This window comes from Trachemys scripta, chromosome 7, assembly GCF_013100865.1.
Source record: "Trachemys scripta elegans isolate TJP31775 chromosome 7, CAS_Tse_1.0, whole genome shotgun sequence".
NCBI lineage: Eukaryota > Metazoa > Chordata > Testudines > Emydidae > Trachemys > Trachemys scripta.
In genome coordinates this window covers 46,315,620-46,341,364 of record NC_048304.1, presented here as the reverse complement: position 1 = coordinate 46,341,364, position 25,745 = coordinate 46,315,620, and the positions used below count along the sequence as shown (strand labels likewise).

Genomic DNA, 25,745 nt, shown 5'->3' with positions numbered 1-25,745 from the left:
CTCCAAGTCAACTTTACATTCTCTCATCCTTTAACCTAATAAATTGGATAGTGCTACAATCCTGGGTAACATTGGCTTCCATGAATGTGTCCAACTCCCTCTTGAATTGACTTTTTTTTTTTTTTTTTTTTTTTTTGGTTTAAAACTATTGCTGACTCTGGCAGCTTGTTCCATCTGCCAGCCATCATTTGTGTTAAGAAACCTGGCCCAAATTGCTTATACTGTCATCCCTCAATTTCATTCACTGACCTCTTGTTTTTGAAACTATATTTCTCTCAGTTAACTGGCATCAATCTATTCCTCTCCTGTCAAGATCCTGGAATCCTGTCACAGGTCCCTTTCTTCCTAAACTACTAAAGCCTAATCTAGCTGGCCTTTCTTTGCAATTCCTTCTCCAGAACGTCAAATAAATTTGATCTTTAATATACCTTTCTATTCTAAGACTGTCCCTATCATAAATGAACTGAATACCAGACAATATTTGCAACATGATACCATTTATATAACACAATATGACTGCCAATTTATGCCTCTCTATCTACATCACAAGATTTTGTTTGCTTTCTCTGAAACAAGCAAACATTGAGCAGATGGTTTTAACACATTACCCACAAGCAGCCCCATGTTACTTGCCTACCCTGCATTCTGTATTGTGACTTGTTTTAGGGAAGCACATGCAAGTTATTATTTAATATTATAAGTTAGAGCAGCGCTTAGCCTACTCTACCTTATGCCAGAGGACCTGTCTAAGACAAAACTGGCCCCAAACCTAGGTATCACAAAGGTGGCCTAAAGCCATTTTTGCACCAACCACCCTTTTAAGTTGCACTGCATACTTTTTGGCCAAAGCCAAGGATCTGGTTCTAACTGGTTAATTTTAGGCATCCAAGTTTGAAAATTTAGACCTAAATACATTCATCATTAATAAACTTTTCATAGTTTTCTTTGGGCATTTTACTAGTGATCAAATATATTTCCATTTAAATAAAAAGTCCTTCTTTGCAGTCCAAATTTCCTTTTTCATTGGTTGCTTCCATAGTAAATTTACAATGCTGAATGTTTCCCACACAACATTAGGCTATAATGTCACACACTGTTGGAGCAGAAGTAAAATGAAGGTGCTACCTAGCTGGGCAAATAGCAATGAAGGAGTGTTACAAGAGGAAAAGCATTTAGGCAATATACTTGCAATAAGAGAAAGGAATTTTAAAGACAAAAGGTTCTGTCAGATGAGGGAAAAGGGGAAGAAAGTAATAGGACTGTGGAAGAGAGGACAAAAAGGAAAATGGAAAACAGGAATAAGAAAAAAAGTGAGATCAGTTTAAGGAAGATGGAAAAGAAAACCAATGGAGATAAGGTAAAAGGAGCAAAGAATTAAAGACAAAAAGGCAGAAATATAAAAACACAAGCAACCAAGAAAAGTTAGATAAAAATGATGTATAAATTTAGATTTATTAGTTTTTACTTCATTTTAAAAATAGTTTTATGGGTATATAATTAAAATGTATTATTAATAAAGAAAATCTTTTCATGGTTTATGTAATGAGCTTATAATTGTGGAGCTGTGGTATTATATCCTCTTTGCAAGGTTATAACATGACAGTAGGATTAAGAAGCAGGAAAAAATGGATTGTGAAAGGAACAATCTTGTTCAGACATAAATCTTTAACAATAACAAGGCAGGCTCTAAAAGAATGGTAAGATAAACTGAATTTTTGTACAACCATTCTGATTTGCACACCTGTAAAATACCTGTTTAAATATTATACACCTTTCAGCCTCATTTACATTTCCTATATTCTCCATCTAAAAAAGCTTATCTGGCCTTATGTTGAGTAGCTCAGTTATGGCGATTGTACACTGTGAGGGTATGTCTACAGCAGGCTTGGGCTCGCGGAGCTCGGGCTAAGGGACTGTTTAATTGCAGTGTAGGCATTCGGGCTTGGACTGGAGCCTGAGCTCTGGGACACTCCCTCCTTGCAGGGTCTTAGAGCCCAGACTCCAGTTCAAGCCTGAACATCTACACACTGCAATTAAATAGCCCCTTAGCCTGAGCCCCACAAGCCCGAGTCAGCTGACGTGGGCCACCATGGTTATTTAATTGCAGTGTAGATATACCCTGAGACTGGCTAAAGGTGTCAGGCTCCATCCAAACCAGAAGCATGAAACAAACTTGCTTTACTCAGGTCACAGTTCTTTCCCCTGTGTCTATGCACACTTCTCCCCTGACTGCAAAAGGGAAGCGTTCTCCCACCCTCAGCCCCAGACAACTCCTAAACAGTAGAAGGTGCCCACATTAGATCTCAGTCCAAGCTGCTACTTTTGCCTCAAGGCTGTTTCCTATACCCACTTTCACCACAAATTCACCTCATTCACTCTTTAATCAAAGGTTTACAAAAAATCTTTTCTTTATCACATAGTCTCTTCCCATTTTCCCACCCACACCTCCCTATACACTGGGAGCACCACCCTGACTGCTGGTATGAGGTCTTTAGACTGTTTTAATTTATGCTGAGGGGATCGGTCCATAATACGCCAGTTCCAGGATTGGGGAGTGCAATGGTGGCTGAGAACACTGCAAATCTTCCATGAAGGCATAAAAAGTATTGTTAAGCCTGAACTTCCTTTAGTATATAAGGAAGAAAGGTGCAGCACAACTGTCTCGGAGTGGGGAAAAGGTCAAGATCCAGAACAGAACACTGTTCTATTAAAAGGCTTGCAGGGTGTGTGTAACACAAGAATAAAGTAACATTCAATTAAATAAAAAGTAGGAAATTCAAAACCACTAAGAGGAAATGCTTTTTCACACAACATGTAGTTAAACGGTGGAATTTATCACTAGACAAAGTTGTTGAGACCAAGAAGTCAGCAAAATGCAAAAAGCAATTGGATATTTATATGGATATCAAGAACATCCAGAGTTGTTGTTTTTAATGAAAATATAACTTTTGGAAGGGATATTAACTTTGTACTTCAGGGCTTAAGATAATCACTAGCTAACAGGAATCAGGATGAGACCTATATGTGAGTCAGATTATTCCACATATGCCTGCTTAAAGGTTCTTATCTCTGGTTCTGACCAGTTGTAAACAGAATACAGGACCAGATGGACTGCTTGACTAGATGGACTGCTGGAACGCAGAAATTTTATGTCCCTGTGCGTGTTAAGTTAAACTTAAAAGACCTGGGAGGATGCACTCAAAGAGTAATGATGGAGCAAAATAGGTTGACAAGCACACTCGTTTCACTCTTTAACTGCAATTAAAAAAAAAGGAGGAATAGATAGATAATGAGATATACACCTTTCACTTTTAGGTCACTGGATTGAATCCACCCCAAGTTGATAGTGACTGAAAGTTGGTACCATCTAGTGGCAACTGATGGCCTATAGTATTTGCAATGGATTGGTAGTGTCAGTCTAACTCCAAGCACACAGATATCCACATCATAAAATCTCCACCAAACTGGCCAGCTTGATAGTCTGGGTAGAGAGACATAAGAATGGCCAGGTTGGGTCAGTCCAAAGGTCCATCTAGCCCAGTACCCTGTTTTCCAACAGTGGTCAATGCCAGGTGCTCCAGGGGGAATGAACAGATCCAGTAATCATCATGTGATCCATCCCCTGTTGCCCATTCCCAGTCTGCCAAACAGAGGTTAGGGACACCATCCCTGCCTATCCTGGCTAATAGCCATTGATGGACCTATCCTCCATGAATTTATCTGGTTCTTTTTTGAACCCTATTATAGTCTTGGGCTTCACATCATCCTCTGGCAAGGAGTTCCACAGGTTGACTATGCATTGTGTGAAAAATTACTACTTTTGTTTGTTTTAAACCTGGTGCCTATTAATTTCATTTGGTGACCCCTAATTCTTGTGTTATGAGAAGGAGTAAATAACACTTCCTTATTTACTTTCTCCACATCAGTCATGATTTTATAGACCTCAATCATTTCTCCCATTAGTAGTCTCTCTTCCAAGCTGGAAAGTCCCAGTCTTATTAATCTCTCATCATATGGCAGCTGTTCCATATCCCTAATCATTTTTGTTGCCCTTTTCTGAACCTTTTCCAATTCCAATATATCTTTTTTGAGATGGAGTGACCACATCGCACATAGTATTCAAGATGTGGGCGTACCATGGCTTTATATAGCGGAAATATGATATTTTCTGTCTTTTTATCTATCCCTTTCTTAATGATTCCCAAGATTCTGTTTGCTTTTTTGACTGCCGCTGCACATTGATTGGATGTTTTCCGAAAACTATCCACAATGACTCCAAGATCTCTTTCTTGAGTGGTAACAGCTAATTTACACCCCATCATTTTATATGTATAGTTGGGATTATGTTTTCCAATGTGCATTATTTTGCATTTATCAACACCAAATTTCATCTGCCATTTTATTGCCCAGTCACCCAGTTTTGAGAGATCCTTTTGTAGCTCTTCGCAGTCTGCCTGGGACTTAACTATCTTGAGTAGACCAAGAACCATATGACACTCTTGCCCCAGAATGGCCCCTTATGGCCAAGGTTGAAGCCGGCTAGTGACCTTAGGGCCATGCAAGTGTACACAGCCACTCTTCCTGACCCAGGTGCATATGGCTAATGCAGCACCCAGAGTGCTTATTTCCCAATAGCAGTTCTGTCTGATTCTGCAGTCAATGAGGCCAAATGATTTACCCATTTCTCTCCATGGAAAAGTTAACTTTATGCACAACTTTTTGGCTGCCTGGTCCATTCAGGGAATTAATTGAAGCTGTAAAGCTGCCGCCTAAAGGTTGGGATGATGGTGGCTGTGGAAACAGCATATAGACAAGAATTGGCCATTCTGGGTATGCAAAAGTGTGAGCATCTGGTCATAGGTAGGGAGGATCTAGCGAGGTCATTGCATGTATTACTAGTACTTCACATAGGACTCTGAAAAGAAGTCCTATGCAGGGGCGGCTCCAGGCACCAGCGCACCAAGCATGTGCCTAGGGCGGCAAGCCACAGGGGGCGGCCTGCCAGTTGCTGTGGGGGCGGCAGTCAGGGAGCCTTTGATGGCATGCCTGCGGGAGGTCCACCGGTCCCGCAGCTTCGGTGGCGGGTATGCCAAAGCCGCGGGACCGGCGGACCTCCTGCAGGCATGCCGCCGAATCCATGTTACCAGCCGGACCTCCTGCAGGCGCGCCGCCGAAAGCCGCCTGACTGCCATGCTTGGGGCGGCAAAATACATAGAGCCGCCCCTGAACCTATGGGAACTCTGTTGAAGCACAGAAGTAGTTGGCAGTGTAGGGAAGTGCCTAACATGCTTTATCTGATTTGTGGTTAAATAGAGGACTTTAGTTCCCAGCACTGTCAATTCAACATCTTTCGTAAGTAAAAAAATTAATTTAAAATTTAGAAAAGAAATTAAACAATTGTGAGGTCTGAGGGATAATCTGTACCATGTTAAGCAGTGACGTTTATGAGGGTTACTGCAATGTGAAAGGAATAGAAATATCCTATAATATAGACTATATAAAATGTAGGTCAAAAGAAATAGCGTACACCACAAGAGAAATGACAACACTGGATGCTATGACACATACTTCTAGGTACAGTACAAGCATCAATTCAATGACGGTATGCCAGCCCAGATAGGGAGTAGAAAACAATAAAATCCACCAGTAAAATAGTGAGGATTCCATCAGGATACTACATCTGACCCTGCAACTTTTGTATTTTTTACTTCAATATTGTATAGTGCTTTAGAAGAAAAAAAGCAAACAAACAAACAAACAAACAAACAAAAAACAACCAAAGTCTCAATGTACATTTAGGATAAGGCTATTTTTAAACAGACTGTACAATTTTGCATGTGAAATTTTAAATTCTAAATCCTGATACTTTTGAAGAGAAAGATAGAGCACTTCATCCTGTACTACTGATGGTGTTTCTGCTAAATGAGGAAGAAGAAATTAGCATTCTTATCTTCAAATCTAGCTTCCTTTTGGCGTTCACAACTTTCTAATAGATACATAAACTGCTGATAGACTCAAAAAAAAAAAGGTTTACAGTTTAAAGTATACAGTTATATTATGGTTCCTAAAGTTATATTATGCCATTATAAACACAGACAATGCTTTAGGGCCAGATTTTCAAAGATATTTAGGTGTCTAAAGATGCAGGTAGGAGCCTAGTGGGATTTTTCAAAGCTGCCTAACTCCCATTGGATGTATGCACCTAGGCACTTTTGAAAGTTCCAGGTTCCTAAGTCCCAAAGAGAGTTAGGCAGCTTTGAAAAATCCCACTAGGCTCCTATGTGTACTTTTAGGCACCTAAATATCTTTAAAAATCTGGTCCTTAGTTACTAATACAGATGAATAGCCTTTTGTCCAGAAGTGGGCACAGTTTCACAAGAACACAAAACTGAATCTAAACAAAAGGTATTTGAAAAGACACGCATGACTGAAGGAGAAGTGCACCAATGACTGAATCTGCTTTAATGGAAGCTGGCATGAGCTATTGCACATTTTATCATTTTCTGTTATTTAAAGAGGTGATGACTGAGAGAACTGATGAATATTTTCTCACTTGTTTCAGAGACCAAGTTGTCCAGAAGAAATTTTATGTTTGCCAATTTTCATCATCCTTATTGGATGCTGCAGGACCATCAGCTGCTAAGCAGTACAAAAGCCTTACTTTGTTTGACACCTAAACCTCTGACCCAACACAATATCGATCCATCATTTCTCCTACAGTTAGTGTTAACAAAGCCCTTCAACAACAAATGCATGGCATAGCTTGTACAGACTGATAGTACATGTGGATTTAAATCCCACACAGATCTACTAAAGAATTCCAGAACTGCAAGCAAATCACTTTGAAATAAATCTGAATTTACAGCCATAATTCCCAAACTTAACATATATTTTAATCTCTATTAATGCTCCTAAAACAAGAAAGCACCTTCAATCTTGAAAATCTGAGTATTTTACCTTTTTAAATTAAAAATATTTCAGACTGTAAACCTTTGAAAGCAACAGCTAAAATACTAATCCTTGTTATTGCAAAACAATCTATTGGGGCAAAAGAACAGCTCATGGTTGCTTTTAAGGCAATTAAACCTGCCAGCATGTTTTCAAAAAGTCTGTCACTCAAACACCAGTATGGAACGGAATTTGAATTTTGATGGGAATGTGCAGGTAGAAGAAAGTCTTGGGTCAGGTGTGTGGGGGTATTTATTCACTAATCTGATTAGCATCTTTCGAAGTATGAAGGTAAACTACTAGTGGACCTCCCGTGCAAAGTGACAGTCCATGAACAATCCCAGCACACTGAGGAAATAACTGCCAATGTTCTCTATTTAATTAACCATCAGAAAGCAATATTGATCCAATAAAGCAGCCTCTGTGAGCAGTTGTGAATAGAAGCCAAACAGACAATTTCAATTTAGCCTGGAAAATCTGACGGATTTATCTTAAACTGGTCAAAGGCAGATGATGCCATTGAGGTTAAAGCTAGAAGTAAACTGCATATTAAAGGTTCAAAATAAGACTTCAATCTACAAACTTGACTGAAAAATAGAAATATGCTTGAACTTTTCATGCTTTTCTATCAGCAAAGTCTTCACTCATATTATGAATGACAGTCAACATTTCAGTCTTTAACCCAGTGGTTCCCTGGCTTTTATTTATATGCAATAGACTGTTCTATGGGCTCCATGGAAGCCCCCACAACCCTTTATGGCATGGCAGCATCTCTGCTTTTTTCTATCCATTCTCTCTCCCCCCCCCCAATCTCCCTGTTTCCATGCTGTTTTTTTACCCCCTACATCTCCACTCCCCCTTCTGCTTTCTATTTTTATACGTTTGCTCTCTTATGTTTTGCTCCCTTTTCCTGGTCGCCGCCTCCTGCCTGTTTCACCCTTCCCCCAGAAGTGGGGGTGTCCATCAGAAATCTGTAAGCCTGGACACATGCTCCTGAAGACGTACTCTTTTGTGGGAGCAGAGATAAAGCTTCAGTTGATGACGTGCTTCTTAAAACTGTAGTCCTGTATGCATGAGTTCCTCCTATAGCCATGTGCATTAGGAAACAGCATCAAGTGCAGGGAGGGAACGTAGTTTTTCAAGGAGATGCCAAAAGATTTAGTCACAGCAGCACTTTTGCAGTGGACATTCAGAGCGGATCTATGGTCATGCAGCCTTCCCCACCCTTACTGCTCCTTTCTTCTTCCCTGCACCCCCATACCCAAACCTAGGCTTCTCTCTCCCCCACCCCCCAGATTGCAGAATACTGCTCTAGCCATTCTTTAAGCTTTTAAAAGTTATGCTTAGTAGCACTGAGAGCAACATCAGTAAGAAACAGGAAAAAGGACAGTTTATGAATTTTCCCCAGTGATGTATATTCAAATAATATTCCAAAATGTGTCTTCCTGTCACGCAACCTGGCTGAAACATCATATCTTTAAAATGGAGCTGCATGTAGTTTTAGTATATCTCCTACAAGCTTACTAGCTGTCTTGCAACTGTAAGAGAAAGCAAGGGCAAGTAGAAACTTCACTGCTCATGCTCTCCCCCCACCCCCAAGCTTGCTTCTCTAAGGGTACATCTACACTACAGCGGGGAGTCGATTTAAGATACGCAAATTCAGCTACGTGAATAGCGTAGCTGAATTCGACGTATTACAGCCGACTTACCCCGTTGTGAGGACGGCGGCAAAATCGACTTCTGCCGCTTTTTGTCGGCGGCGCTTACTACCACCTCCGCTGGTGGAGTTAGAGCGCCGATTCGGGGATCGATTGTCGCGTCCTGACGGGACGTGATAAATCGATCCCCGAGAGGTCGATTTCTACCCGCCGATTCAGGCGGGTAGTATAGACCAGGCCTATGAAAAGAAACATCTGAAAAGTGGGCTACAATGGTTATTCTTTAAAGAGCTCAGCATTAGCATCAGCCAGCTAAGTAAAATGGATTAGAAGGCTGGAGAATTTATCAACGTAAGCATCACACACTTGCACATATCTGAAAGAGATTTTTATTTAGGTTATTTGTTTGTATGCATGAGAGCAGGTCATGCTAACCTGTCAGGGTGAGGATCTCACAAAAAATTATAAGTCCTTTACATGTCATTTATAGCTCAGTGCTGAATCTCTGGTTTGTGGCACATGTGTATTCATGTAGTATTAAGACACCTGACCTATAGTAATTGCTCACGCAATTTCTTTCTCCCTCTGGTGAGTTACTCACGTGTAAACTTTTAGAACAAAATCTTTTTCTTCCTTTAGTTCAGAGATTGATTGAAGTACATCCATGATGCTCAATACTGCACAGCCATAGGGACGACGATAATGTAGATGGGAGGGGCCCTTTTTGGAATCATTTAGCAGCATGCGACCTGAAACAGACAGCTTGGTTAGAAATTAACATGCAGCTGCTCTCTCTGCTCCTATCTTTCTGTTGTCTCTATGTGAATGTGTACACATACATACAGTACAAACTACAGTATAGAGCTTTCAACATATTGTATAGGTATTCTAGACTTTCTATGGCCCTCTTTTCATATTTTTATATATAAGAATTATGCTGTCAATTGTTACATAGAAACTTTTTAACTGGGACATTTCTGTAGACTGACTATTATTTTGATTAAATTATTGTCCCATTAAGAGATGAGATTTTTAAACAGCCTGAAAAAACTAGAAATAAAATATTGTACTTAACCCAAATACAAGAAATATTTATCTGGCCTCTTCTCAATTAAAACACCAATATCTTAACACCTTGGCACTGGCTAAATGCATCCCCATTAAGCAGGTTTTTGCCAACAGTGTGTCTCAAAAAACTGCCATAGCCATTTATGGTCATTGGGCACACAACAAAAAAGAGTTCCCTGTATTTATCCATCGGCAAATGATTTACAATTCTGAATGACCAGGTACACTGACATTAGGGTGGCCAGATGTCCCATTTTTAAAGGGACAGTCCCGTTTTTGGAGACTTTTTCTTATATAGGCGCCTATTACCCCCACCCCCGTCCCGTTTTTTCACAGTTGCTATCTGGTAATCCTAGCTGACATCCTCCTCCAAAAAATGAGCTTTATCTCCCCCTTTCCTACATCTTGTGTTCAAGGTTTAGAAGGGTACATGATAAAACTGATAATCTTCTCTTTCCAAATGGGTATTTACCCTAGTCTTATGTTCCAGATCAAGAAAAATCACTGTCTAGCAATTACTAAAATATATTAACACTTATCTATAATGCCATGATTTGAACTTCTGTTTCAACAAAGAGGTAGGGTCTGTGATGGAGCTTTCTAACTGGTAAAATTCATCACAGTGTCAAGATAGGCTTTAAAAATACTTTTCATTTTGAGCTAATATAAAAAATATTTAGTTAGCAAACCATACTGTACCTATTCGAATTACATGTGCAACTATGTACAAGTCTCTCTTCATATCCTTGCTGCTGAGATCCTAACAAATTGGAAAAAAATAAAAGTTAAAATAAATAATACAACACACTTTTGACCTTAAAGCAAGTCTGCAAAATTACTCGTACAAACATACTCCACAAATAATAATAAATAGTTTTATTTTTCATTTATTTAACTCCTTCCATCTTTAAATCTGTTTTACAAAGGTGGGAAGGTTATGGATGAAGAAAAATAAGGCACAGACAGATTATGTTTTGGCTAGCAGAGTTCTATAATATAAAAAATAAAAATCAACTGTCTACCTTGGTGAGTGAAACTACGTTGAAATTCTGTCAACAGTCATTTTCAAACATGTATTTAACTCTTTGATCCTAACACACCCTACTTCAGATGAAATCTATGAGCTGCAGAACTACACAATATCAGGAAATTAGACAGCTCTGCTGCACTGCCCCGCATTGTCTGCTGGCTACTTGCCATTTGCAGGGCATCTACGTGAAGTCCCATCCATGCATTCATGAGACATTATGTCTTGGTCCAAGACTCCTCCGCTGACACATCATTTGGGGCTGTAGTTTTACATGCAGCCATACTCTGCATCCTCGCACTCTCCTCTCTTACTACTGCTTGTCAGACACCCAGTGTGGAATACACATAGGAACCAACACTTGAAGAAGAAAGGGAAGTTACTTACCTGGTTGTAACTGGAGCTCTTCAAGATGTGTGGTCCCTATCTGTATTCCACTACCCACCCTCCTTCCCCCTGTTTCAGATAATGACTGGATTCATGGTAGAGAAGGAACTGGAGCAGTGGTCAGTCCACTCTGCCCCTTATACTCTTGGTGCAAAGCATGAGGATGGCAGGGGCGCAGGAGGGGATCAACGGACACCGCTTGCAAGAATTCTCTCTCTTTCAGTCACATGGAGCACACGCATACCCACAATGGAATACACACAGGGACCAGCACTCAAAGAAGAGAACAGTGTCTAAGAGTCATTTAAATAGTTGTCATTCATGGAATATTTAGAAAATTATGAAGTTTTGGTTCTGTTACTATATTAAATATAAAAAAAGGCATAGTAATACTAAAAGGAGAAATAGATACCTACAAACAGAGATTCTAAATGAAGTTGCAACTTAACTCATCCTTATTGTTCCTAGTAAGAGGAAACAGTTGTCTCACTTCATTTGATGACCCAAGATGAAAAAAACCCATGCATTTTACAATCACTAGACTTAATAAGATGAGAATAGGATGTTGTAGCAGCCTCAGTTCCAAACCTAAAAGCTATGAGAGCTTATGTCTGACCCTTAATGTTATTTTAATATAGTAGCTGTGGATTCAAATTTTTCATGTTTTCTTTCCCTTCAATTAAACTATGACCTCCATCCTAGTGATGGTGGCATACTCCGAAATATTTGAGTGAGAGAATGTTACAGCATTATTAGGTTTGCTTATACAATAACAAGGCTTGTTCTACTACTAAGTTTTGTAAAATATAAAAAGCTCAACTTTGTTTCTCAGTAGCAAATTTTCAAAATTAAATCACTCATAAGTCAAATGACACTAAAGCCATTGTGGAAAGAAAAGAAAACGATTTTTAGTACAGGTAAAGGTGGAGAAATTCTGGTTTTGCAATTCTATAACTTAAAATCAATTTAGAGAATTAAAAAAGGTGGTTTTTTGTTGTTGAAAAGAAAATATGAATCCTACCTGTTACCTTGCATGGCAGATTTCTGTCCTATGTGATTTGAGAGAGGAAATCTCAAAAATTGAGGTTTCTGATAGCAATGCAGACAGACAGTGAAATATAGAAGTACAGCTAAAATAAATGCATATGGACAGTTACACTTCTAACTACAGCAAAGATCATATTTTATAAGCAAAGTTCCAAGAGAAAAATTCTGTCCCTTACATATGTGGCCATGCATGCTGAGTGGGGGGAGAGAGGGGAGGGGAAGATATCAACCAGAGCTGTGTTTCCAGCATTAGAGCCATACTGCTAGCACAGTGCAGGACGGTTGAAGGGGAGTTATAAACTGATGGGAATATCTCGCTACTTACTCCTTTGAAAAGAAATAGTGTATTGCCCTGGCTAGTGCATGCTGTTTATTGTAAATATGCTGGAGACTGGCCATGTCTATTACTTTAAAGGCCAGAAGGGACCATCACGATCTAGTTTGACCTCCCAAACATTGTAGGCCACAAAACCTTACCCACCCACTTCTGTAATAGGCCAAAAACATCTGGCTGAGTTACTGAAGTCCCCAAATCTTGATTTAAAGACTTCAAATTACAGACACTCCATCGTTTACTCTGGTTTAAACCAGCAAGTGACTGATGCCTCCAGCTGCAGAGGAAGGTGATACCCCGTAAGGGACTCTGCCAATCTGACCCGGGGAAAAATTCCTTCCCAACTCCAAATATGGTAATCGGTTACGCCCTGAGCATATGGGTGAGACCCACCAGCCAGATACCTGGGAAAAAATTCTCTGTAGTAACTCAGAGCCCTCCCCAGCTGGTCTACCATCTTCGGCCAATGAAGATATTTGCTAAAGGCAATGGAGGTTGGGCCATATGCCATTGTAGGCAATCATACCTTCCCCTCCATAAACGTATCAATCTCAGTCTTAAAACAAATTAGGTTTTTTGTCCCCGCTACTCCCCTTGGAAGGCTGTCACTCCTCTGATAGTTAGAAATCTTTGTCTAATTTCAAGCCTAAATTTATTGATGGCTAATTTATATCCATTTGTCTGGAGTTGCTTTTTCTCCCCCCCCCCCCAACAATGACCTTTAACTTAAATAACTCATCTCCCTCCCTGGCATTTATCCCTCCAATGTATTTGTAAAGAGCAATCATATATCCATTCAGCCTTCATTTTGTTACGCTAAACAAGCCAAGCTCCTTAAGTCTCCACTCATAAGGTAGATTCTCCATTCCTCTGATCACCCTAGCAGCCCTTCTCTGCATCTGTTCCAATTTGAATTCATCTTTCAAACATGGGAGATCAGAATTGCACACAGTATTCCAGATGAGGTCTCACCAGTGCCTTGTATCATGGTAATAACACTTCTCTATCTCTACTGGAAATACCTCACATCCTAGGACTGCATTAGCCATTTTTTCATGGCCACATAACATTGGCAGCTCATAGTCACCCCATGATCAACCAATACACCCAGGTCTTTCTTCTCCTCTCTCATTTCCAACTGATATGTCCCCATAACAAAAATTCTTGTTGTTAATCCCTAAATTCATAACCTTGCACTTTGCACTACTAAATTTCATCCCATTTCTATTACTCCAGTTTTCAAAGTGGTCCAAATCTTCTTGTATGGTATTCTGTTCCTCCTTTGTATTGGCAGTACTTTCCAACTTTGTGTCATCTGCAAATTTTATTAGCACACTCCCACTTTTTGTGCAAACATCAGTAATGAAAATGACCCATCTCTGAGGAACTCCACTAGTAATCTCCCTCCAGGCTGACAGTTCAATTTTCAGATTGATCCACTGTATCCTTTAACCAGTTCCTTACCTCTCCTTTAACCAGTTCTTTACCCATCTTTTGATTCTCATATTAATCCCAATCTTTTCCAATAGAACTAGTAATTTCCCACGTGGAACTGTATCAAATGCTTTACTGAAATCCAGATAGATTAGATCTAGTGCTTTTGCTTTGTCTAGAAAATCAGTTATCTCCTCAAAGAAAGAGATAAGGTTGGTATAATACGATCTATCTTTTGTAAAACCATATTGTGTTTTATCCCAATCACCGTTTACCTCTATGTTCTTAACTATTCTCTCTTTCAAAATTTATTATCAAACCTTACATACAATTGAGGCTAAACTAATGGGCCTGCAGTTTCCTGGATCACTTTTTCTCCCCTTTCTTAAATATAGGTACTATATTTGCAATTCTCCAGTCACAGGATCAGGGCCGGCTCCAGGGTTTTGGCCGCCCCAAGCAGCCAAAACAAACAAACAAACAAACAAACAAAACCAAACAAACAAACAAAAGCTGCGATCGCGATCAGTGGCACCAATTCGGCGGGAGGTCCTTCACTCCCAGGCAGAGTGAGGGACCGTCCGCCGAATTGCCGCCGAATACCTGGACGTGCCGCCCCTCTCCGGAGCGGCCGCCCCAAGCACCTGCTTGAGAAGCTGGTGCCTGGAGCCGGCCCTGCACAGGATATGATCCCTGAGTTTCCAGATTCATTAAAAAGCCTTGCTATTGGGCTTGCAATTTTATGTGCCAGTTCCTTTAATATTCTCAGATGGAGATTATTTGGGTGCCCTGATTTGGTCCCATCAAGGTGTTTGAATTTAGCTTCTACCTCAGATATGGGAATTTCTACTTCCATATCATAGCTGGGTGTAGTCTTCCTTGATGCATTCCCGAGAGAATCTAGCAGTATAGTTTGTTCCCAAGTGAAGGACAATTGGTGGATTCTTTCCTGATCTCATTAGGATCCTCTTCAGCTTTAGGTCCACATCCCATATCTTAGCTCCTGGCAGACAGTACACCTTTTTGTTCTCTGGATCAGCTCTGGAGACAAGCCTGTCTGTTCTTAATAGGGAGTCCCCAGTCATGTAGACCTACTTCTTCCTGGTGTTGGTGTGATCCTCTGTCCGTCCGCCTTCTGTTTTTTAATGGCTGCAAGTCTTCTTATCTTCTGTTCATTCCCTATCCTCCTAGGGCTCCAAACTCTGGCTATCTTCACTGTCTCTTCCCCACTTCTTACAGGGAACCAGCAATTCTTCTCCTCTTCCTTGCTCTTCTATCTTCTGTTACTGCCTGCCTCCTCCCTTCATTTTCCAACTCACTGAACCTGTTCCTCAGCTCTATTTCTCCTTTGGTAGTCAGTCCTTTCCTCTGCTTTGTTCTCATAGCCACAGGCTTCCACTGGCCACTCTCCTCATTCAACAGTCTACCCTCACAGTTCTCTGGTCCATCATGTATCCACAAGTGTTTATGTTTCCCTTTAGCCTCTTGTCCCCTTCCCTCCATTATTCACTCAAATACTCTTCAAAACTCTACCACAGTTTCTAGCTGCATCTCCAAACCTTGGATATTCTCTTCCATCAAACCAGTCAGCCAGCACTTCATACAAACAAAGCACCTTTCAGGTACCAACTCCAGAAGAATATACATCCTGCAGCTTCCACCTCCAGTCATCTTCACCATCTCTTCCATTCTTCAGTTCACTAGCAGGGCTGCCTCTATAGCCTCACTTCCTAAGCTCCTGTCAAGAAGGAAAAACATCCCACAAAAATACCACCTCCTCCAAACTCCTCTTACAAATTCCCACTCAAATTCCCGTTTTCAGCTCTGTTTGCATGCTTCTGTGCTGCCTCTGCTCTCTAGCTAGCAAATCATGCCTCTTTGAGGCTGTGGAGTGCTGGCCAATATGGTAGCTGCATAAAATTTTCCTAGTATTCTCTCTCTCCAGCTGCATAGGTAAGGGGTAAGCTTTCTAGGCTCTCTTTACTGTCTAGTGCACCAGTGCAGCATATGGCAAGATTTAGCCCTGTGTCTCTTGGAAAAAATGAAGCTCAATGATAAGAAGGGATTTTGTGCAGTTTTAATCTTCACAGCTATCATTAGCTCACCTTCAGCTGGTAAGGTTCTTCTATTCCCCAGTGTTCCGGGGATGCTTATCCTGCTAACGTCATCTCACACCAGGATTAAAAATTATAGACCAACCCTGGTAAGAAGTGTTTATGTGTTGTTTTTGTTCAGTAGTGCCTCATGCACACAGAGTATTTGTGAAAACAGAGTACAAATGTAAAAGCAAGTTAATTCACCATATTTTAAAATATTAAAATTGTGGATAATTATTGTTAGAATATTTACAGCACAGGCTTCCATGTTTTCACTTGTTAGAAGTACCACTGCTTAAATACTTTCTTTGCTTTGTAATTCTCCCTTTGAGAACGTGTATGGTGAGAAGCAAAGAAACTTAGAAACAGGCCAGGGACACAGAACTGTACTCAGTCTTCCTAGAAAGTAAAGGGCATTTGAAAACATGCATGGTTCCGTAACAAACCCTTTACTTTTTGATGTGATCATAGAATCACAGAATCATAAAAGATTAGGGTTGGAAGAGACCTCAGGAGGGCATCGATTCCAACCCCCTGCTCAAAGCAGGACCAACACCAACTAAATCATCCCAGCCAGGGCTTTGTCAAGCCAAGCCTTAAAAACCTCTAAGGATGGAGATTCCACCATCTCCCTAGGTAACCCATTCCAGTGCTTCACCACCCTCCTAGTGAAATAGTGTTTCCTAATATCCAACCTAGACCTCCGCCACTGCAACTTGAGACCATTGCTCCTTGTTCTGTCATCTGCCACCACTGAGAACAGCCGAGCTCCATCCTCTATGGAACCCCCCTTCAGGTAGTTGAAGGCTGCTATCAAATCCCTCCTTACTCTTCTCTTCTGCAGACTGAACAAGCACAGTTCCCTCAGCCTCTCCTCGTAAGTCATGTGCCTCAGCCCCCTGATCATTTTTGTTGCCCTCCACTGGACTCTCTCCAATTTGTCCACATCCTTTCTGTAGGGGGGAAGAGGAGGGGCAAAACTGGACACAATACTCCAAATGTGGCCTCACCAGTGCCGAATAGAAGGGAATAATCACTTCCCTCAATCTGCTGGCAATGCTCCTACTAATGCAGCCCAATATGCCATTAGCCTTCTTGGCAACAAGACTGGTTGTATTTTCTAATTTGACAGTGAAAAGTTAACATTACTTGTGTTTGGTTTTACATATAAGGAAACACACCCTTTGCCTAATTAAAGTATTATATGGATGATACTCTGAGCAGATACTGAAATAGCTACAGCTGTACATATTCATTACTCTATTTGGAGAAGGAGCATTTATATTTTCAATATGACAAATTGATTTATAGAGGGGACTATTTTTCAAGGGGAAAATGTCAAAATATTGGGGAGAGTGGGGAAACATACTGTACCTTCTTCAGCTCCACAGAAAATACTAAAAACATGAATACAGCCCCAGGGGCTGCAGATCACAGCCAGAGGGCATAGTGCAGATGGCCCTGAGATCTGCCAGGTTTGAGGGTGGCTTTTTTGCAAGGGGAGAAAATACTGCCTCACCACTGACAGGAGAATGCAAGAATATCTATGAGGAAATCCTCACAGAAAATTCCAGACAAAAAGTCCCCTTCTCCTGGGTTTTAATGTAGGAGGGGACAATCTGAGCCAATTACTTATTTGTGTCCCATGGAACTAAAGTGATTTGTTGAACTGTGCTCTCAATATTGCCTCTGCAGTAGGTGTAAACTATTCTCCCTACAGAGCTGACATTTTCAAGTGATGTTGGTTGACAGACAAAAAGTAGTAAACCAAAAAGACCATGATAATTTAATGCTTCATTAGGAACACAGGTTAAATTTTTTTTTGCCAAATGGAAAACAACAATTTTTTATTAAAAAGAATGGTTATTGAACTTTACAGTACCCGTGGTTCTTCCAGATGTTGTCATCCCCTCTATGTGATTGATAAGCAGTGCCCCAACTGGAAGGAGGTATTAATATTAAGGAGTCCTGACTGCCACTACCAAAATAGTGATGTGATGGGGCACCTCACACTGGTCTCTAAGGGGTCAATAGAGCCCTAGGGAGGCTGCGTAGGAGGCAGCCAATCAGAGAAGAGCTGAAGGGAGCAGCCAATCAGGGCCAAGCAGGCCCATATAAAAAGGGAACTTCTGGGCAGTGGAATTCAGTTCTCTGCTGGGAGCCCAGGGAGGAAGGACTGTGTCTCTGGAGGGCTGAGAGAGCTGCCAGCACTCTGGACAGAGAAGGGCTGCTAGCAGGGGCTGGGGGAGCAAGAGACAGCTCCTGGCTGGCCCTATACGTACTTCCTGTGGGACAGATGGGTGGCAATATGGAAGTGTGTGTCTTGCAGCTCGAGGGATATGAACAAGTCTTAAGCCTGAAAGAAAAAGGATGATCCAAGTAAGCTTTGCCATCCTGAATCTGAGATGGCATATACATTTATTCAGTCTACTCAGGTCTTGTATAGGATGAAGACCCCCTTTTTGCTTCAGGACAAAGAAATAAATATAAGGAATAGAACCCTGTTCCCCTGTACTCCAGAGGTACCATGTCCTCTATTACACCTTGGCAAAGTGGAGAAGACAATTCTTCCTTTAGCTGATTTTCATGAGAAGCATCCCTGAAGAATGATAGGGAAGGGAGGATGGGTAGGGGGTAAGGCCTGAAATTAGATGGAATAGTCATGAGACACAACTTCTAGCACCCATTTGTGTGTTGTTAAGGAAGGTCCATCCATGGCTATTAGGCAGGTTGGGCAGGAATGGTGTCCCTAGCCTCTGTTTGCCAGAAGCTGGGAATGAGCAACAGGGGATGGATCACTTGATGATTACCTGTTCTGTTCATTCCCTCTAGGGCACCTGGCACTGGCCACTGTCAGAAGACAGGATACTGGGCTAGATGGACCTTTGGTCTGACCCAGTAGGGACATTCTTATGTTCTTAAGAAAGCAAGATGGCATCCAAAGGTAGAGCTTGGGGTGGCTCTTGAGTGATTTGAGTGTGGCTCCTGATCCTTATGTCAAACCTGCTGTCTGGAAGCAAATGAAGGCTGCCTAGTAAGTGGGGAAGATCGTGTCCTTTGAGAGAACCTTAACATCTTCCAGGGTAGCTACTCAGAAGGCTGTTGTTGAGGATAAGTAGACGTCTTCTGCCTGGATTGCCCTGATATCTAGAGGACTTATGATTTGGGGCTGAGATGTAGATGACCAATGAATGAAGTCTGGCTCTGGAATCCTTTAGGAAGTGTAGTGTGTCATCTGTGTGTGGCCTGTGCCCTTGAAGGGCAAACTGCCAGTTGTGCTCCGCACGTCTCTCAGAATGCCAGAGAGTTACAGCCATGCATCTCTGCACACAGTTACCATGGTGACCATGGATCAGCTGCTGTGTTGATACATCCAGTGCAGTGAGGTTTTAGCCATTAGTTAACCTGTGGCAATGATGGGGTTCAACTTTTCTGTCAAGTCTTGTGGGAGTTTAGCTAGAAAGGGGGATACCCCATGTTAAATAACTGGCTGTGTTCCATGTTGCAACTGGACCAACCTTTGGATCCCATGTGCTTCCAAAGCAGCTGGGTTTAGGCAGCACCCGGTCACTGTTTAAAACTCTGGGCCTCTCAGGTAGAATTCTGGGTGCAGAACTCCTGTCCATCCTCCTTCCTTGGGATGTGGGGCTCTGCAGCCCAACTGCATAGGCCCTGAAACCAGCCCAACTGCCTTTATCATGATCAGTGGAACTGGAGTCAGAAGGTCCATGTTTCCTGGAGGGACTTTTATTGACAGTACACCAATAGAAACAGGGACCCAAGGAAGTTAGGCTGGAAGCAACTCATCCACATGGACAAAACAGTGCACAGAATTTAATAAAGTTGTATTTGTTCATCTTAACTTTCATTCACTGTGAATGAAACATGGTGGCAGTGTTGGAGCTGTGAGTTCTCTGAAGTGCAGCAGTGGGTGTACGTCTGTCTTTGACAGGACTCAGTTGGCATAAGTGACTAACTGCTCCTGCAAAAGAACTATGCCCAATCTTTTCTCTGATGCATCACTCTGGAGGGTCAGTGGCTCTCCTGGTTGGTGGTACTTCAGGAGAGGGGCATCTGTTATTAATTTCAGCATGTCAAATATTTGGAGTTAGTAACCTTCCCAGCCCCACTCCACATCCTGCTTTGTGAGCTGACATATGGGTTCTACTACTGCAGCCACGTGTGGACAGAAAATTTATCATTCCTCTGAAGCGCCATACCCCTTCTATATGCACTGGAGCTGATGTGTCTCTGCCTTAATCTTGTTGGGATCTGCTTTCAATGCCTGCATGTCATCTCCTGCTGTTGAGTAACTTTTTTTTCTGGATTGAGTTTAATGTGCCTGAACTGGCACCCTCCCTCAAGGTGTGTATCCCTACAGTTGCTCCACTTCAGGAATGCATGTGTCCCTGAACCTTTGGATGAAAATTATTGGTAGCAGCACCTATTTGGCCTGCACATGCGCCCTACACATCCTCATTCCCCATCTCAAGGACATATAGGGCTGTATGGGTAAACTGCCCTCAGTTCCTTCTCTACCACAGAGTTCCACAGGGGACACTCCCCAAGAGAGGGGAAGGAGGGTGGGTAGTGGAACATCTTGAATAACTCCAGTTACTACACAAGTTAAGCTCTCCTTTGAGTAGTGTCCCAATGGATGCTCCATTTCAAGTGACTTCCAAGAAGTACCTCCATAAGAAGGAGGGAGCTTCAGAATAGAGTTCAGCACTGAAGAGAAAACTGCATTACCAACTGCTGCATCTGATCTAGAGGCAAAGCAGACCATAATGGTTGGAGAAAGTATGTACAGAGGTTCAGGTTGCAGCTCTGCAGATTTCAGTAACTGGAACATCTTTGAGTAATGCCACAGACATAGGCTGACCTGTAGAATGAGCTATTACTCTAGAAAGAGGCTGAATATCAGCCAAATCATAACATGCAATAATATACTCCAAGATCCATCTTGAGAATCTTTGAGAGGAGAGTGCAGATCCCTTGAATATGTCTATAGCTGAAACAAAGTGTAGAAGACCTTCTGAACAGTTTGATTCTGTCCAGATAAAAGACTAACATCCTTCTGACATTAAGGATATGGAAGGTAGCTTCTTGTCTAGTCTGATATGCTTTTGGGAAAGGAACTGGGAGATAAATGGTCTGATTAATATAAAATTCAGAAGAAATCTTAGGCAGAAACTTGGGATCTGGTCGCAAATTACCTTTTCCTTGAGAAACACTGTAAAAGGAGGGTCTGCCATTCAAGCTCCCAGTGCTCTTACCCTCCGGGCAGAAGTGCTGGCCACCAAGAAAGCTGTTTTCATGGATAAGTAAAGCAACAAACATATTGTAGCTAATGGCTCAAAAGGGTGTTTTGTAAGGTAATTATAAACCAGGTTCAAGTCCTATACTCAGTCCTCTGAGAAATCCTGAGTTTGTAGGGTGAGCAAAGATCAAAAAACCTTCTACAAATGAGTAAAAGGCTGTAATAGCTGCCAAGTCAACCCTGATGAAATTCGCAGTGAGACCTGAAGTCTTTAATTGGTCAAGGATGGTGGGAAGAGAAAAGAACAGGAGAGACTTGTTGACAGGTATACCAGTGATAAAATCTCTTCCATTTTTGAAGGTAAGTATTTCTGGTAGATGTTTTCTGCTGTTTAATAATATATGTTGCTCCTACCTTGAACAGGAGGTCTCTGTCCCCAAGAACCATTCAGGAGCCACACCTGGAGTAGCAGAACTTTCAGATTGGGGTGAAAAATCGGACCAGCATCCTGAGACAACAGAACGCCAACTAGCTGCAATCTCATGAGTGGACAAGAAGCAAGATGAATGATGTAAAGTTACCAGACTTACCTTGACCAGACTGTTGCAATTAAAATGACCCTGGCCTTGTCTTGTTTGATTTTGTTCAGTACTTTCCAAAGTAATGTTGGAAGGCCTCTCATCCATGAGATAAGGAAGAAATCCCCAGTAATTGAGGGTCTAGTCTCTTTAGCAAAATTTCTTGCACTTTCTGTTGGTGGCAGTTGCAAAGAGGTCTACCTCTGGAAGCACCCAAGTTAATAATATGTCGTTGAGGACTCACGAGTCCAGCTCCCATTTGTAATTTTGGAGAAAATGCCTGCTGAGGTCATCAGCCACAGTGTTTTGCACATCTAGAAGGTAAGAAGCTGAGATGACTCCTGGGTGGGTATGCACCAGACTTTTATTGCTTCGGCACGGAATGAGGGGGAACATCCTCTCCCTGACAATTGATATAAAACACAAAGGCCACGTTGTCTTTCATGATCTTGATTGATTTGGCTCTGATTAGAGGAAGAAACTGAAGGCAAGCATTTCTGATTTCTCTCAACTCTAGAAGGTGACATGGAGTAACTGCTCTTGGGATGACACTTTGCCTTGGATTGTGTGAGGTTCCTATTTCCAACCCAAGAGGAAAGTGTCTGATGTTATCACAATGGTAGGGAAACCGTGAATAAACGGGACTCCTGCACAGACCTTGGAAGGATCCTTCCACCAGTTGAGTGACTGCAGAACCCAGCTGACTACAGACACTTGCTTGTCCAGACTGTTTGTTTGGTATGTAGAGTGTCCTGAGTCATCCATGGAGGCATCGAAGAATTACCTAGTGTTTTGGGTTACAAAAACATGGCCCAATAGTTGAAGGCAATTCCTCACTCAGGTTTGAGGTTGAGCTGAATTGTTAAGATACTTTAGGGTGAGAAATATATCAGTAGGTAAAAGTTAGCCCTGCCTGTCACTGCATTCAGAGATGTCCCCATGAAATCTATTCTGTGACGTTCCCCTGGTGTTATCTGGACTGGTGATCTGCTAGGTCACTCCAATCCTTGACTCTGGGAGCCAGCCTTACCCTGCTCCGCTGTGAGAGCCCCCACTCCTGGGTTGTTACAGCCTCTGGCATGTAAGCTGCTCGTTGGATTGTGTAACCGAATGACGCTAGCCAATATCTCCGGTCCCAGACATAACCCTAGGAACCTCCGTTTTGCAATGTCTAGTTATGCTTGCTGGACGCTGCAAGTTTATATGAGTTCGTCAGTTTAACAAAGGAATTGATATGCACCAGGCTTCTTATCCCCAAGGGCATCTCTGACACACTTCAAACCAAATGCACTGCTTCAGGTAGAATAAACAAACAAATGTATTAACTACAAAGAGAGATTTTAAGTGATTATAAGTTAAAGCACAACAAGTCAGATTTAGTCTAATGAAATAAAAGCAAAACACATTCTAAGCTGATCTTAACACTGTCAGTGCCCTTACAAACTTAGATGCTTCTCATCACAGGCTGGCTGGTTGCCTTTCAGCCAGGCTCTCTCCTTTGATCAGCGTTTCAGTCACTTGGTGGTGATGTCTGTAGATGGAGGTGGAAGAGAGAGAAAGAGCATGGCAAACGTCTCTCCCTTTTATCATGTTCTTTCTTCCCTCTTGGCTTTGCCCCCCGCCATTCAAGGTCAGGTGAGCATTACCTCATCATAGTCCCAAACTGACCAAAGGAAGGGGGGTGACTCACTTGAGAGTCCAATAGATGCTTTGTTGCTGCCTAGGCTAGTGTCCTTTGTTCCTTTGAGGCTGGGCTGGGTTTGTCCCATACATGCCCTGATGAGGTGTGAACTGCCTCTCTGCTCTTGGAGAGTTTTGCCTGGCCTGTTTTAAGCCACAAGGACACATTTTCAGCATCATAACTATATACATGAAATTACAACCTATAACATTACTATAACATTAATTTAACAACAATTACTATAACATCACTATAGTAACAATGCTCAGTGCATCATGAGCCTTCCAAAGACACCTGATATGACAAACTTTGCATTGGACACCACACAATCATATTATAAGGATGCACATCGGGGTATAGGGTGTTTCCCTGAGGTTCAGAGCGTCATAGAGATGTCCCTGTGAAATCTATTCACTGTACTGGTGTCAAAGCAGACCTCTTAAAATTTAGTTGGAGGCCTATTGTGGAGTTACTAGCTTGTTTGTTCTGCCGACCATTTGTCTCTTGATAATATCAGCCCCTGAGCAACCAATCCTCCTTTGCCGGCTGCTGTTCTTTCCTGATCTGTAGAGAGAGGTCTTATCTTGACCTGTGTGATCTGAGAAGGAGAAAAGGTGTCTCCCAAACATTGGTACTGGTCAGAAATATGCACTGGTTCCAAATATAGCGATATCGGTGCCAACAGTGGTACTGGGATGAAATCACCTCCACCAACATTAAATCAGCTGGAGCTGTTAAGACTTCCATCGATGGGACTGACATTGGTTCTGGTGCATATGTTGGGATTAGTGTTGTCGCATTTGGTACACATGCCTAAAAGTACTAGTAACAGGCATTGTGCTTCTTCAATATCTAGCCAGAACCGAACTGACATCACTTGCCCCCAGTGAATGAGCAGGCTTAGTGCTCTCTTCCCGGGAGAACAAAGATTTGGGTCTCCTTATGGGAAGAAACAGACTGGTGACAACATGTTGGGTTTTGTATGCTAGCTAACAGGGTCACTGTCTGACAAAGACTTAGAAGAGGCAGGATCCATGTTGGAAGTTGATCCTCCCTCTTCAAGATCTGAAGTTCTTATTATTGATCGTTTGAGGAAGTATAACTTCAAACAAGTGTCCTTGGATTTCTTGTTACGAAGGAAAGACACGCTAAGTAGCAGTCTGGCACACAGCTGTCACTGAGACAAAATAGGCTGTGGCTGTCCATGGGTGGAATGAGAACATTCCAGGACAGCAACTGTTTGAAGCCTGAAAGCTCTGAATATACCATTTTGACCTGGATAGTGGCTCAGAGTGCTAAGAGGCAAATTAAATTTAAGTTTTGGGGTTTTTTTAAATAAGAAAAAAAAGGGGGCAGTAATTTAAAGGGCATTAACACTAACTAGTCACCTAATTTGCAACTGAAGCAGATTCCAGTAAGGGTAGTGGGTGGACACTGCTTGCTCCATCTAACTGACATGGGTGGTAAAAGAGTACCGAGAGATGTATCTGACCTTTATGCCAGCATGGGGGAAAGGGAGGGTACACATGGCATAGGTGTGGCCCTACAGACACTGCTATTCAAATATTCCTATCTTGTGAACATGAGGTGTATGAACAAATAGTGGGATCCACACAAACAGTCAAAAAAGAAATAATTTCCCATCTTCTGTTTTCTAAGTGTATAATCCATGCAATGGGCATTTAAAAATGAAAACTGTGAAAAAGTATTTGATGTCCCTTTACTTGCAAAAGATCAATTAATCTGCAAGATTATTTCAATTTTGTTATGTTAACATTTCATTAAATTGAGCAGAAATATACAGTTTTCATTTTCCTCAGTATACAGGAAAGAAAGAATTTTGTATTTGTTCCCAGAGTGACTGTGCCGACAGTCAAACAATCTTCAAGAGAAGTCTCAGTTCACGGTTAGATAGGGAAAGAGAATGAGAATTCATACATACTGTGAAAAGGCCACACATCCGTTCTATCTTTTCTGGATTCCTTGGTCCTCCATTCTTGTTTAACCTCACCAGAAACCGCTCACTAAAAAGCAAAGGAAACAAAGGAAACTTACTTGCAACAAATTTAAATACAAAAGAATAAATATTTCAAAATGTGTGTTAAACCCTATCATTTTTGAATTTCTCAAAGCATAAGGAACTGTATTCAGCGACTCAGGTAGAATTACATTGTGAAGCCATAAGTAATTATTGTAGAAGGCTTTGTTTTACAGGAAGTACCTCTCC

General features: G+C 41.6%; 1 protein-coding gene across 1 annotated transcript in view; it reads right to left on the bottom strand.

Annotated features, from left to right (window-relative positions):
* The window catches only part of DOCK3 (dedicator of cytokinesis 3), a 335,434-nt gene that overhangs the window by 196,605 nt on the left and 113,084 nt on the right, over positions 1 to 25,745 (bottom strand). Inside the window, exons 5-7 of the mRNA XM_034775725.1 lie at positions 25,461 to 25,542; positions 10,374 to 10,434; positions 9,208 to 9,355 (exon numbers count right to left, since the gene is read on the bottom strand). Of these exons, the coding sequence (XP_034631616.1) occupies positions 9,208 to 9,355; positions 10,374 to 10,434; positions 25,461 to 25,542 (291 nt within the window). The remainder of the gene's footprint in view (positions 1 to 9,207; positions 9,356 to 10,373; positions 10,435 to 25,460; positions 25,543 to 25,745) is intronic.